Consider the following 13453-nt stretch of genomic DNA (forward strand, 5'->3'; position numbering starts at 1 on the left):
TTCTGCAAAGCACTTTGAGCTGTCATCCTAACGTGAAAAGTATTGTATCAAATGCATATTATTTGATAATCCTGATATCAAAAGCAAGGAATTATTATAATCATAATACAGTATATAAACTGCCATGTTTCGCCCACAAAATCTGTGAAGCGCTTTGAGGTGTCTCCATGGCATGATAAGGCACTATATCAAATGCAACTATTATTATAATCAGAGCATTAATGTAAGATTGATACAAAAAAAATGTAAAACATTACACATTTTTTCCCTTAAACAGTGTTGTTTGTCATTCACGTCATGGCTGTTCCAGTCACTCCACTTCACAGTATATCCTGTGAAGCGCTTTGAGACGTCTCAAAGGGCTAATAAGGCGATATATCAAATGCAAGGATTATTATTAAAATATAATTCCAGGAGCAAACTATTGACGCTGGGAGGATTCATGCTCAAGTCAGTTGATAACTCAAATGGGCAGTGGGGGAAATGAGGATTTTGTGTGTCAGATGGACAGAGTTGAGGGTTTATGCATAACTTTATTATAATAATAATGTCTTTTATGACTTTACAGACATCAGAAATTGCCTGTAAATCTGCAGAACCGATCAAACTGCTGTCCCCTCTGTTACCACCTGAACCGGAAGCCGTATTCACCAAGAAACTGGTAATGATCTGTTATGATACCTTTATGGTACGTCAGGAGGACGTCACATCCCAAAGCGCTTCACAAGATACATTGTAGAGTGGTGTGACTGTGCGTGAATTTCGCGGCCGTCAATTTCACGCAACAATGTCCCCGCAAACATCCTTGAAAATATACAGTCACTACACTTTGCAGTATATTCTGTGAAGCGCTTTGAGACGTCTTGATGACGTGATGCGCCGCTGTATGCAAGGATTGTTGTGAAGTAGATCAGTCTGTCCAGCTCCTTCACCTCACCAACACCCTGTACTCATCTGTCCACTGCCTCCACTTTTGCGGGCTCCAGCCTACTCTTTATCCCCCGCCATTGGCAGTCGGACCTTCAGTCTCTCTGCCTCTCTGCCCCATCCTTTGGAACACCATCCCACATTCCCTTCACCTTGCCCCCTCCCTTGGCTCCTTCAAGGCCAGTCTCAAGATCCTCCTCTGTGACCGCGCCTTCGCCCCCCCACCCACCCTCTTACCCCCATCCTCCCTGCCCTCCACCCCTCATGATCCCAAACCCCAGCTCGGATCCAAATCCCTGACTTTCCAGTGCCTTGGGACGTCCTCATGACGTGAAAGGCGCTGTGTAAATGTCATTTTGTATTTGCTAATGACCTTGAATTGATGGCCTTCAGGTTAGTGATGTCATTGACTCCTCTCTCTCTCTCTCTCTCTCTCTCTGTACAGAAGAGCAATAGCACCAGACCAACCTCGGAGAAGTTCTACCTCCGAGTTCCCAGTCCCCCGAAAATCAGGAAGCGTATTGAGAGCGCGCCGGTGAAGAAGGAAACTGTAAGCAAGTCCACTTTACATGAGCTTGAAGACTAGGGCAGAGAGTTGGCGTAACAAATCCCTGAGAATAATTGACTGTCACTTGCTGCAACAAGTTTTCAGCTTGGCTGAACACCAAGAGAGTGATAGTCCAGGAACTTTACCCAAACTCCACACAGGTTCGAAAATGGGAGATCTGCACACACAGAGAGAAGCGATCCCCATACCCGTTCAATCCTCAATCTTTCATATCTCTTTACCTCTCACGTTCCACTCCCATGTGTGAAAAGAAATCTCCTTTCGTTCTTTTTGTGACTATTCTATAACTATGGCCTCTAGTCATTGAGTCCCCTATCAGCGGAAATAATAATAATAAATAATCCTTGCATTTGATTCAGCGCCTCATCACGTCTTCGAGATGTCTCAAAGAGCTTCACAGGATACACTCTAAAGCAAACTGACTGTATATTTGTGGGTGAAACGCGGCAGCCAATTGCGCACAGCAGCGTCCCACAAACAGCCGTAGATTGAAGTGACCAAATTATTATTTAATTTTTTTGAAGGAATTATTCCCCCCAGAGAAGCGATCCACCAATTGACTAATAACCAGGTTCCAACTTATTGTGTGTGGAGTAAGAGAACTTGCCCAAGTTTCTCCCTGCCCGGGAATCAAACCCGGGTCCTCTCGCTTGCGAGGCGAGTGCTCTAACCACTGAGCTACAGGACTCCAAATAGGGGGGAGGGAAGGGTATTCCCCAGACCCTGCTAATAACCCCTGGAATACGAGGGTCGTTGCGACTTCAGGCTGCTAATGTTGTGTTAATTTTTTACAGTCTGACCTGGACGCTCCAGTCTCCAGCCTCCGAGAGCCTGAACCCTCCAGGCCTCCCAAGCTGGTACATTACAGTCCTCCCAGTGCAGTGCTGGACAAACTCTGCCTTGTCAAAGGTGTCATGTTTCAGATGAAACAAAGCCAAGGCCCGTCTGTGCCTCGTTCAGGTGGACATTAAAGGTCCTGTGGTGCCACTCGAATAGAGGAGGGACATTCTCTCTTTTGGTGATCTGCCCAACAATCCCCCAAAACAAAACTGAATCATTCAATTCATGGCTGAATTGGGGGTCACTGCTGTATCCAAATTGGCTGCTGCGTAGGCTTTAAAAAACAGTCACTACACTTCATATTGCAGCCTGTGAAGCGTTTTGGGACGGCTGTCCTCCTAATGAGAATGGTGTCTTTCAAATGCTAGGATCAATAATCATAATTAATATTACCCCCATAATAGCATTTGCAGTTTTGTTTTTTCAACAACCAATTGCATTTACACAGCGCTTTTCACGTTGGGAGGACGTCCCAAGGTGCTGGACAGTCAGGGGTTTACCCAAAGGGGTGGGGGTGTCATCCCTCTCAATGTATCTGTAGACTTGTCTGAATCCATCCCACTTCCTGACCAGATTATTACGACCTGAAATTAACCAATAGTTTGTAAAGCTAACCTTTGATTTTCTTTCTTTCTTTTTATCTCTCTCTCTCTCCCTTCTCTCTCCTCTCTCTCTTTTCTCTCTCTTTTGCGCAGGGGGCCAAACAGACTTCTGAGAAATCTCTGCAGTACTTGTCCAGTCCCCCAAAACACAGGAAGCACCAGGACGATGGATCCATCAAGAAAGATCCTGTAAGCAAATCCATTCATACCTGATCCATTCATACGTTGCACAAGAGACATTCAAGAGGGGATCTAATAACGGTGTTTAAAATTACAAAACCGTTTGATAAGGTTAACGTAACCAGGCTGTTCCCACTGTAACCAGGAGACACAGTATAAGATAGTGACTTGGATCTAATAGAGAATTTAGGAGGAACTTCTTCACACAGAGGACAGTGAGATTGTGGAAGTCGCTGCCTGAAGTGGTGGTTGAATCAGAGAGTGTAGATACATCCAAGAGGAAGCTGGACCTTCACATGAGGGAGGGGGTAAGAAATGGGGGGAGACTCGTGGAGATAAACACTGGCACGGACTGGTTAGGCCGAGTGGCCTGTTTCTGTGCTGTACATTCTATTTGAATCTCAAGACTTGCCTCTTTGGCAATGCTTTCGGGCATCAGTGTGTCAACCTGGCTAATAATAATAATAATAATAATAATAATCCTTGTGTTGCGCAGAGAGGTTGAAGGCCGCCCGCCGATGGTGGGACGGGCCAGTCAGGGGACGTGGAGTAGGGTGGAACCTGCTGAGTGGACGGAGCGGATAAGTTGAGCAGTCATGAAGTGGGCTTAAACCTGAGGATGTTTTTGTTCCTTTCCTGCAGTTGGACATGGCGACTGAAAGCTCCCGCAGCCGAGAGTCCAAACCCACCCACCAGGGGGCGCCTGCAGAACCAGTATGTCACACTCAAGCCTATTGTGTTATAGTGGATAATAATAATAATAATCCTGGCATTCGATACAGCGCCTTATCACGTCTTCAAGATGTCTCAAAGCGCTTCACAGAATACACTGTAACGTGTAGTGACTGTATATTTTGTGGGCGAAACGCGGCAGTCAATTGTGCACAGCAGCGTCCCACACACAGCCGTGGATTGAGCGAGCAGACTATTAGTTTTTTTTTCAAGGGATTATTACCCCCAGAAACCGATCTGCCAATTGACTAACAACCAGGTTCCTACTTACTGCTGGGAAACAGAGGCGTGTGGAGTAAGGAAACTTACCCAACGTTTCGCCCTGTCCTGCCTGGGAATCAAACCCAGGTACTCTCGCTTGCGAGGCAAGTGCTCTAACCACAGAGCTACAGGACTCCATGTAGCTCAGTAGTTAGATATCATCTCAGAGCCATGGCTTGCCAAGTTTAGTTGTGCCTGGAAGCCTCAAGGAGGGCCTGAGGGCTCAGTTTAGCTCCGTCAGGGGCTTTCTAGCCTATGAGTCTGGACTTGGAGCTCACAGTCTAGGTTGATGCTCCAGGGCAGAGGTGTCGTACTTTGGGTGAGACATTAAACCAAGGTCTCGTCTGTATCTGTTCAGATGGATCTTATAGATCCTGTGATGCTATTCAAATAGAGCAGAGAGTTTTTCTCTCCCTCCCTGTCCTGGCCGAAAATCCACCAGATAAAGTTCATCATAGCTGTTTGCGGGATGTTGCTGTGTGCAAATTGGCTCCTGTGTTTGCCCACAAAACCCAGGCAGTCACTACACTTTGAAGCGCTTTGAGACGTCCTCCTGACGTGAAAGGCGTTACATCAAATGAAAGTATTCTTATAAAATGTCAACGTTTTTTTCTTAGAAAAAGAAACCGATGAACATTTTCTAAAGATAATGTTAATGATTTGTTGTCTCCCAGGGGAAGGCAAACCGAATACCTGCAAAACCCAGTGCTTCCAGTCCCCTGAAAGTCAGGAAACAGTACGAGACCAAGTCTGGCAAGAAAGAGCCTGTTGTAAGCGTATTCACTCCCAATACCAGTTTACACTGCAGGCCAGTTATGGAGAATTATTGGGCAATTATTGGTGAATTGTCACCAATAATTGATTGTTTCACTTATTGTTCTTGGAGAGAGAGATAACTTGTCTTAATGCTCTTCTCTCTGCTTTCACCTCCTTGGTGGGAGGGATGGTAAGCCGGGTCTCCTTGGAGCTGAACTGCTTGCCAACTGAATATCGGAATCAAGCCAGCCCTCTCTGATGGGCTCTAGTCCCGGTTCCTGAGCCAGGTGGATCCACAGTATTCCAGGATAGTCACTGCTGATGGCAGCACAGCCCGGCCCGGCTCATCAGCAGGACCTGGAAGGGCCGACCGGTCACTGGGGGCAGCGAATCCTCCCCTCACCTCCTGGTAACCCCACAGCCAAAGCCCTGTCGGGGAAGGGGGTCCTCGCTGGACAAGCAGCGGGAAAGCTTGGCCAGACAGTGATAGCAATGGCCAAGCTGTGTGGGTTTAGCCGGTTAGACTCCAGCAGTTACCCCAACACACACTCTGGGCCCCCCCCAAGCCTTGGCTCTCGCCAACCTGTGCCTAATACTCTCCGGAATTAGGTAGACAGGGGGCGTCCCTCCAGGGAGAGAGAGAGAGAGAGAGAGCGCATTCCATCCCAACAATCTCTCCCTGGGATTTCCATGTGTAGGTGACATGTATGGAATTTTCAGATTGATTTGGAGACTCTTAAGCAACAGTGAGGGGTTTCTGTGTGTGTCAGACACCCGGCTGGGCAAAAAAAACAAATTATTTCTGTTCCCACTCTTTCCCTGGTGCTTGCCCGCAAATAGAGAGTAGATGTGCCAGTGGCTAATAATAATAATAATCCTTGCATTTGATATACAGCAACAAAATTAGAATTGTAAAGCGCTTTATCACATTATAATTATTATTATGCCTTATAGCTGATGATGTTAATGTTCAGCAGGTTGACCACAAACCTGAGATCGCCTCGAGGCAAGAGCCTGAGCCTCCAGAGCAGGTACGTCAGCCCCACTGACATCTGTGATCCACACAGTCCAGTCAGGGGAAGAGGATCTGGCTTAAGTACCAGAAAGAAATTGATGAACGTTTTCTAATAAATAATATTAACCTGTCCGCTCCCTCCCCTCAGCAGGCTCTAGCCAACTCCATGTCTCCCGCCCGGCCTACACCACCATCGGTGGTCAGGCCTTCAGCCTCTCTGCCCCCATCCTCTGGAACTCCATCCCATAGTCTCTCCGCCTCGTTCCTTCCCTTGCCTCCTACAAGGCCCATCTCAAGACATTCCACTCTTTTGGTCACCCGCCTACCCCCCAATCCCGCGCCCTCCACCCCTCCTGATCTCAACCCCCAGCTCAGGTCCAAACCCTTGACTGTCCAGCACCTTGGGACACCCTCCTGACGTGAAAGGCGCTGCGTAAATGTCATTTGTTGTTGTTGTTTATTGTCTCCCAGGGGAAGGCAAACCGAATACCTGCAAAACTATCTCCCAGGCCTTCCAGCCCCCTGAAACCCAGGAAACGTTACGAGACCAAGTCTGTCAAGAAAGAACCTGTTGTAAGCACGTGCACTCCCAATACCAGTTTACATTACAGGGGAAAAAGTTAGTGGGGTCTCCTCGGAGCTGAACTGGCTCCAAGGTGACAGGCCTGGCAATGGAATGACGGTCTCTAGTCCGGTTCCTGAGCCAGGAGGGGCCGCAGTGTCCCAGGGCACTCACTGCTGATGGCAGCACAGCCCGGCCCGGCTCATCAGCAGGACCTGGAAGGCCGACCAGTCACTGGGGGCAGGGAATCCTCCCCCTCAGCTCCATGTAACCCCACAGCCAAAGCCCAATACTAGTTGTGGCCAGTATTGCCGCGGTGAATAATTTCACTGTTTTGCTAAGCGAAAGATAATTTACCGTAATACTCTCCTCTCTTCGTCTCTGCTTTCCCCTCCTTTCTTTCTCTTTGCTCCTCCTTCCCTATTCCTCGCCCACAAATAGAGAGTAGACTTCCCAATGGCTTAAAGATGATGTTGTTTATATTCTGTAGGTTACCTGGAAACAAGAGCCCAAGCCCACTGAGACTCCACCACAGGTATGTCAGTCCCACTAACATCTGTGACCCACACCAGTCTTGTCGGGTGGTGCAGAGGGGAGCAATGAGGATGGAAGCGGGTGGGTTGGTAACCAGAGGACACAGATTTAAGATAATTGGCAAAAGAACCAGAGAGGAGATGAGCAGAGTTGCCAAGAGGTTTGTCCTTTGGATTAGACGTTAAACCAAAGTCCCGTTTGTGCCCGTTCAGCCAGATGTTAAAAGATCCTGTGAGATGAGAGAAAAGGGGATTCACCAGCACTGAGTGGAAACCCGGTTGTAATTGGCGGATCGCTTTCGGGGGTAATAATCCCTCTTAAAAATAATATTAAAAAATAATGTGGTCACTATTTTTTGTGGGATGCTGCTGTGCGCATTCGGCTGCCGCGTTTTGCCCCCAAAATGCAGTGCAGTGTATATCCTGTGAAGCGCTTTGAGACATCCCAATGACCTGATAAGGCGCTGTATCAAATTCAAGGATTATTGTCGTTAAAAGGCGCTGTATCAAATGGAAGGATATTTTTCATTATTAAAGGTAACTTTTGAAAATGTTTTTGTTTTAAACGACAGAGAAGTGGTACAAACATCAGACCAACTGCTGGTAAAAAAAGCCCTCCGAAAGCCCGGAAACATTCCAACGACACATCTGTCAAACGAGAATCTGTAAGCGTGGCCCTATTGATAGGAAGACAGTGCGGGGAGAGTGTTTCTATGATGCATATTTGTGGATAAATTCCACTATCAGCCTGGCTCAGTTCAAGCCCCACATTGGGGAATTTGAACTGGTATAGTCTTGTCTGATGATCTGAGGCGGTGCTGGGGGGGGGGAACACTGCATTGTCAGAGATGTCGCTCATTGCATGTGAATGTTCGGGTGGATGTTCAGATCCTGTGGCGCTACTTGAAAAGAGAAAAGAGTTTCTCTCTCCCAATGACCCGGCTGACAATCCCCTGGATAAAATTGGTCCTTCACTTCAAAGCTATTTTGCGAGATGTTGCTGTGCGCAAATTGGCTGCTACGTTCGCCCAGAACACACAGTGACTACACTTCACAGCAGATCCTGTGAAGCACTTTGGGACAACACAACTTGCATTTATATCGTGGCCTCCAGCGCTTTGGGACGTCCTCCTGACGTGAAAGGCGCTATACTAATGTAATTTTGTTGTTGTTCGCGGCGGATGGCGTGCCGGAGAGCTTAAAATGTCCTCCCGACATTGTATTTATCATTGTAATTGAGTGCTGCATTGCCTTTGAGAGATTTGTATCTCTTGACGTCAGGGCCAGTGGTGTTTAATAAACCCTGACCAGTTTATTGAAGCAAATGCAGAGTCCCTGTGTGGCACTGGGCTAAACCTGGCGTTGTATTAACTTTCTACAGCCACACTTTGAGACCAGCATTTCTGAAAGTCGAGAGTTTGAATCCATCAGCTCTACATCTGCGGAACAGGTACATTGGCTTTACTCTCGTCATGTCCCCTTCCCTCTCTCTCCTTCCGCACCCTCCATTTCACCCCCCAGCTTTGGTGCTCAGCAGTGTTGTTGCACACTTTGAGACAACAACTCATTGCATTTATACATCCCCTTTCTCTTTGGGAGGATGTCCCACTGTAACGGACAGTCCAGGGTTTGTGCTTGAGCTGTATTTGTGAGGGTGGGAGGATGACCAAAGACACAAGAGGAAAGTATTGAGATGGGCCTTGAAGGAGGCAATTTCACCCACAAATACACAAGATCGTTCCAATTGACAGTAAATCATAATAATCCTTGATTTCGACGCAATGCAAAGCCTTATCAGGTCCTCAAGACGTCTCAACGCTCTTCACAGAATATATTGTGGAGTGACTGTGTCTTTTGTGGGAGAAATCCTGTGAAGTGCTTTGGTATATTATAAAATATAATTCATAATAATAATTTGGACACTCAATCCACGACTGTTTGTAGGACACTGCTGTGCACAATTGGCTGCCACGTTTCGCCCACAAAATATAGAGTCAATACAGACGTCTCGATGGGATAAGGCATTATATAAAATGCAAGGATTATTATTATTAACGATCCGATGGAAATTAATTGGTGTTATTCTGTGCCCACAGTCAGCCTTTGAAAGTGATGCTGATTCTTCCACTTCCGGACAGTCTGAGGCTGTTCAACATCCACGTATAGAACCGGTACACAATGCTTCAGCACGCAATTCATTACTTCAATGGTTCTCTTTTTTGGGGTGGGGGGTGTTCGGGGGCTGCTAGTCGCACAGCCTTTGTAAGAGATTTGCTTTCTGCTTGTCCCTCGTGCCCTCCACTCCACCATCGAGTGGCCGCACTTCCAGTCACTACGCCCCGAAGCTCCGGAACACTCTTCCTCTATCCCTCCGCCTTGCCCTCTCCTTCCATGTTTACAGGTGGGGCCTGAAGACCTTCCTCTTTGACAGTGCCTGAGGTCACCTCCCCCCTCTCTCAGACTTGGTGTCGTGCTCCGCACTGTCAGGCGCTCTGGACAGTACCCTGCATGAGGGGTCGCTGTGTAGATGCAAGTTGTTGTTGTTGAGATGTGGCTCCATAAATTGTTGCTCCAGGATTCCATAATCCTGTTGGGTTTATCTGGCAGATTGCTGGCCAGGACACCGAGAAACTCCCTTCTCCTTTTTAATATCCCTTCAAGGCCTTGCCCCCACCCTACCTCCACCACCCTCCTGCAACCCCACTGACCCTGCTGCACCCTCTGCTCAGCTAACACCCCCCACCTGATACCCCCCACCATCAGTGGGCGAGCTTTCTGGAACTCCATCGCGGAGCCCCTCTGATTTCACCCACCCCTCCCTCCCCACCTCTCTCAGCTGCCTCCCACCCCCAGCTCTGCTCTGGAAAGTCCACCCAGTGTGATATAAATGTTCAATGGATGTTGCTTGTTTGAATTGTGTCACGGCGTTTTTAACAGCTGCGCGAATGGGCAGATATCTCGTCTGAAGGACGGCACCTCCCACACCATTCATTCCACCCACCGACGAGTTTTAAACTGGAGCGTCAGCCTGGGCTATGAGTCTTTATATACAAAGTGCCCAAACCCTGCACTTTTACACCCCCTAGATGGCCAACCCGAGGTAAGCCTTGAGGTGGGCTTTGAATTTGAGGAGGGAATGACGCAGTTGGAGGGGTTATGTGAGGGTGTTCTAGAGAGTGGGGGCAGATTGGTTAAAAGGTCACCCACCGATGGTGGATATGAAACAGGTTGATGTTGACTGAGGGAAGGGAAGTAGTGGGGTCTGTGTGAGTTACAGAGGCAGGGGGCGGGATGGGGCTGGGGTGTGAGGTCAGTGTGAGGTTGAAGAGGGAGATGAGGAGTGTTAACATTCAGTGATTCTACAATTGTAAGGTGTGTTCCTCATTCTCCCCAGAAACCAGTGAGAAAACTTCAACCTATTAAGCTCCTGGCTCCCCTGCATCCTCCCGAACCAAAGACCAAGTTACCCAAGGAGATGGTAGATATGAACTTCAGTCTGGACGTCTTCAGGCCTGTGATAGCTGGAGCTTTACGGGGGTGGGGTAGAGCAGGAGAGAAAATTCAGGAACCTGACCTGGATTATTAAAAGAAAAAAAATAATTTGCAGGGCTATGGGGGAAGAGTGGGGGAAGTGGGAATAGTTGGTAGCTGTTACAGGCACAATGGGCCGAATGGCCTCCTTCTGTGCTGTAAGACTCTTATGATTTTGCCAATTGTTGTATAATTTCTCACCATTGATTTAACTGGCGGCCCACACAGGAGGGGTGGAGGGGGGGATTATACAGGTAGGTTTGTGTATGTAGGGGGTAATGGACATGTGGTCCGTGTGGCGGGGGGAGGAGGAAATGGATGTGTGTGGGGGTGGGTAATAGTTATAATAATAATAATCCTTGCATTTGATATAGCGCTTTTCACGTCGGGAGGACGTCCCAAAGCGCTTCACAGAATATACTGTAAAGTGAGTTGACTGTATATTTGTGGGCGAACGCGGCAGCCAATTGCGCACAGCAATGTCCCACAAACAGTCATAGATTGAAAATGACCAATTTAATTATTGTTTTTTTTGTTTTTTGGAGGGATTATTATTAGGCTCTGTGTGGAGTAAGGAAACTTGCCCAAGGTTTCGCCCTCTGCCTGGAATTGAACTCAGGTCTCTCACTTGCAAAGCGAGTGCTCTAACCACTGAGCTACAGGACTCCACAATGTGTGGTAGTTGTAGTTGTGTGGTCTAGGATGCTACTCTGCGTGAGAGGTGCTATATAAATGCAAGTTGTTGTTGGTGTGTATGAATGGAGGGGCAGAGAATGGACAGATGTCGGGTGATTGATGTCTCTTTGTTAATGTGTGTAAAGGGGGGGAGAGGGTAAGAGAGTTAGTCTAAGGGCCACTCTTCCAACGCTGTTGCTATGATATGACAGGCAGTGGAAGTTAGGAGGGTTTCAGGAATTTTCAGGAGGGTGGTGAATGTGTAGACCTCCCATATTTGAGAGAAAATACAATGCCACGAATAAGGGAGGAGGGAATGGAGGGGGAGCAAACACTAATAAAGAAGGTTCATGGAGTATAAACCCCAGCGTGGACCAGGTGTAAGTCTAGGTCCGAGTGTTTGACTCTAACTGTCCGTTTCCCCCATCTTTCCAGGAGCCAGTTATTCTGTATAAATCGATGTCCAAACTGGGACAGGTTGAACCAGTCAAGCTGCTGGCTCCACTCTTTCCATCCGACCTGGCGAGGAAGGCATCCAAGGAACTGGTACAGCGAAGCATGCGCTCTCTTACCCCCCACTCCCCCTACCCCCTTCTCCCCACCCCGCCCTCTGCATTTTTGGTAAATTTTTGGGGGGGTGGGGTTTATGCATCGGTTTTATGGTGGTGGTGGGGGGGAAAAGGGAGAGCAAACCATATCCCCCTGCCATCAACAGACTCGGGAACCGGGGGCACAATGTCTGGCGAGGCTGTGGTAAGTTCCGGTGAAACCAATAAGTAAGTTGGTGTAGCCGGGTTTGGTCTGTGGGGTGGAAGAAGCACTTATGGTCATTCCAGGGTTGTCTGTGTGTGTGTTTTTTGGGGGGAAGGGAATAGAGGGAGGGGAAAAGTTCTGACAGTTTCCATCTCCAATAAGGTCGTCAATGGGCTGTTTCCATTTGGTGAGCCCCAAACTAGAGGGTATAAATATGTGCAGTCCTGTAGCTCAGTGGTTAGAGGCCTCGCAAGCGAGAGGACCTAAGTTTGATTCCTGGGCACGGCCAAACCTTAGGCAAGTTTCCTTACTCTACACACCTCTGTTTACCAACAGTGAGTAGGAACCCGGTCGGTAGTTGATTGGTGGATCGCTTTCCAGTGGTGTTAAGCTGCTAAAAAATATATAATAATAATTTGATCACTTAATCCATGACTGTTTGTGGGACGCTGCTGTGCGGAATTGGCTGCCGTGTTTCACCTACAAAATATACAGTCAATCCACTTTACAGTATATTCTGTGAAGCGCTTTGAGGCGTCTCAATGAGGTGATGCGATGCTATATCCGATGCTATTATTATTATCATTATTCTTAATTATTATAAGGTAACCAGTACTGAACTTAACAGAGTTTAGGAGGAACTTCACACAGAGGGCGGTGAGAATGTGGAACTCACTGCCAGAAACTGCGATTTTAAGCAAAAATGCATGAACATATTTACTCAATACATATTTACACATCTATAGCACCTTTCACTTAGCAGAACTGACTTGACACCTGAGCCAAGAGAATCACTTTACACAGTCAATTCACTTTACAATATATCCCGTGAAGCGCTTTGAGGCATCTCAATATCAAATGCAATATCAAATACAGGTCTCTATCAAATGCAAGTATTATTACCAGATAAATTCAATCATTCACTCCACTTCATGGCTGTTTGTGGCACATTGTTGGCTACTGTGTTCACCTACAAAAACACAGTCACTACATGTCAGAGTTGTAATCCTGTGAAGCGCTTTGACTCGTCTCGCCATCGTGATAAATGCTGTTTTTTTTTGCAGAACACAGCAATTTTTGTGACCCTCGTATCTTTATGTTGATAGGACTACGGAAAGCTTCGATAAAGCCATCCAGTCGATGTGATAAACCCCAAGGTCCCTGTGTTACAGCTGATCGCTGATGCTCCTGGGGCAGTGAAATGGGAGATTTAAACGTTCTTTTTTTTTTACAAAACTAATAGAATCCAAATTGTGACCTGAAGATCAGACCAAACAAAAAAAACAACGACAAAGGCTGTTTTTATTTCTCATTTGAACTTCCGCCCCTCCCAATGCAAAGCGGTCCTTGTTTTTTTTTAGAAAAACAGGAATTGTATGGCTTGGTGTGTGTCAAAGCATCATGTAATTTCTGCAAGTAAAATTGGTCTCACCAATGAGATTGACTGCTCCTTTGGGTCTGAATACTGACTGACTGACTGACTCCGGCAAGGGGAGGGGAGGAAGCGGGGTCTCCTAG

At 47.3% G+C, this 13453-nt stretch overlaps 1 protein-coding gene across 5 annotated transcripts in view; it reads left to right on the plus strand.

The window, feature by feature from the left end:
- The window catches only part of LOC103189209 (proteoglycan 4), a 33245-nt gene that overhangs the window by 14769 nt on the left and 5023 nt on the right, over positions 1 to 13453 (plus strand). For 2 of the 5 annotated variants that reach the window (XM_042334467.1, XM_042334468.1), the window contains 13 exons: positions 569 to 661; positions 1373 to 1477; positions 3031 to 3126; positions 3760 to 3831; positions 4785 to 4880; positions 5841 to 5897; positions 6353 to 6454; positions 6934 to 6978; positions 7549 to 7641; positions 8358 to 8426; positions 9073 to 9147; positions 10371 to 10454; positions 11618 to 11728. In XM_042334467.1, coding sequence (XP_042190401.1) covers positions 569 to 661; positions 1373 to 1477; positions 3031 to 3126; positions 3760 to 3831; positions 4785 to 4880; positions 5841 to 5897; positions 6353 to 6454; positions 6934 to 6978; positions 7549 to 7641; positions 8358 to 8426; positions 9073 to 9147; positions 10371 to 10454; positions 11618 to 11728 — 1098 coding nt within the window. Of the gene's footprint in view, positions 1 to 568; positions 662 to 1372; positions 1478 to 3030; positions 3127 to 3759; positions 3832 to 4784; positions 4881 to 5840; positions 5898 to 6352; positions 6455 to 6933; positions 6979 to 7548; positions 7642 to 8357; positions 8427 to 9072; positions 9148 to 9913; positions 10077 to 10370; positions 10455 to 11617; positions 11729 to 13041; positions 13263 to 13453 lie in introns of those variants that run through there. The other 3 variants (XM_042334469.1, XR_006085031.1, XM_007909539.2) reach the window with 3 other exon arrangements.

This window comes from Callorhinchus milii, unplaced genomic scaffold (assembly GCF_018977255.1).
Source record: "Callorhinchus milii isolate IMCB2004 unplaced genomic scaffold, IMCB_Cmil_1.0 Scaffold4, whole genome shotgun sequence".
NCBI classification, from domain to species: Eukaryota; Metazoa; Chordata; class Chondrichthyes; order Chimaeriformes; family Callorhinchidae; genus Callorhinchus; species Callorhinchus milii.